The 1,102-nt window shown below is 28.3% G+C and overlaps 1 protein-coding gene across 3 annotated transcripts in view; it reads left to right on the top strand.

Annotated features, from left to right (window-relative positions):
• LOC112211608 (uncharacterized) overlaps positions 1-1,102 on the top strand; it is a 16,886-nt gene that overhangs the window by 7,259 nt on the left and 8,525 nt on the right. For all 3 annotated transcript variants that reach the window (XM_067051212.1, XM_067051216.1, XM_067051210.1), the window contains exon 7: positions 161-220. In XM_067051212.1, the coding sequence (XP_066907313.1) occupies positions 161-220 (60 nt within the window). The remainder of the gene's footprint in view (positions 1-160; positions 221-1,102) is intronic.

Here is a 1,102-nt window from a genome sequence, read left to right as displayed (position 1 = left end):
AATGGAGGTGGTAGTGGTGGATTAGGTAACAATCATTCCACTTAAGTATAATTCCCGATTAATATTAAGCTTTCTGAAATTTTAGTTGCTTTGTCAGCTAAATTCAAATTTATTTTTGAAAATCAATATGTTTAATTACTAAAAGATTTTTTTTATTTAGAAGGAAGTCACTCTGGATCAGGACACATTGGTGGGAATGGAGGTAGTAGTGGTGGATTAGGTAACAATCTTTTCATTTAAATACAAGTATAGATTGATATTAAGCTAACTAGATATAAATATAGATAGGAAATTAGATAAAGTACCGATTCTAGAATGGTGCTGCCATCTTGACTTTTGTAACAATGTTTTCCACTCCTTATTTGACTGAACAAAATTGGTTAGCTTGCTTTTTGGATTAAAGAAAAACAAATCAACAATATTGAACATTGATACATAAAAATTAAAATTTAACCAACCACTTATACATAAAAACAACTTTTATTTAAAAAATAGGATATTACAGTAGGTTTAATTAACAAGATTTTTTTTTATTTAGAAGGAAGTCATTCTGGATCAGGACACATTGGTGGAAATGGAGGCGGTAGTAGTGGATTAGGCAAGTCCCCCACCAATCTTTTCATTAAAATAGATTGACACTACTCTTTCTAAAATTTAGTTGAATTGTTACCTTAAAGTCTTAATAAATTTTGACTTTAAGATAATAATGTTCAATATTTATTTTAAAAAAAAAAATGACAAGTAATTTTTTATTTCTCGAACTACTAGGCTAGAAGAGTATTGTCATAGGGCCGAAGTTTCAATGTATAGTTTTCAACAGATCTGAGAGTTTCACTGCCTACTGATTCCAAATCTTCTACATAAACAAAAAAAATAATTGTAAAATAAAATAAAGAAATACTAATAAGCATTTACATTGAACCAGTATTACTAAAGATAGAGCATACTGAAGTTTTGCCTAAGTTTAAAAGAATTATGCTCAGGTTCCCACAGGAATTCATGAGTTTTGATCATTATTCGAAACCTGTACATCTTCTTGAACATTCTAGATACTTTGAAAGTTAATTAAATTATCAAATAATTTATTGGCTATTGCATATAT

Source organism: Halyomorpha halys, unplaced genomic scaffold (assembly GCF_000696795.3).
Source record: "Halyomorpha halys isolate HHAL.00 unplaced genomic scaffold, Hhal_1.1 Scaffold1397.1, whole genome shotgun sequence".
Classification (NCBI taxonomy): domain Eukaryota; kingdom Metazoa; phylum Arthropoda; class Insecta; order Hemiptera; family Pentatomidae; genus Halyomorpha; species Halyomorpha halys.
The sequence above is the reverse complement of the archived record's forward strand: the minus strand, read 5'-3'. Positions and strand labels throughout refer to the sequence as shown.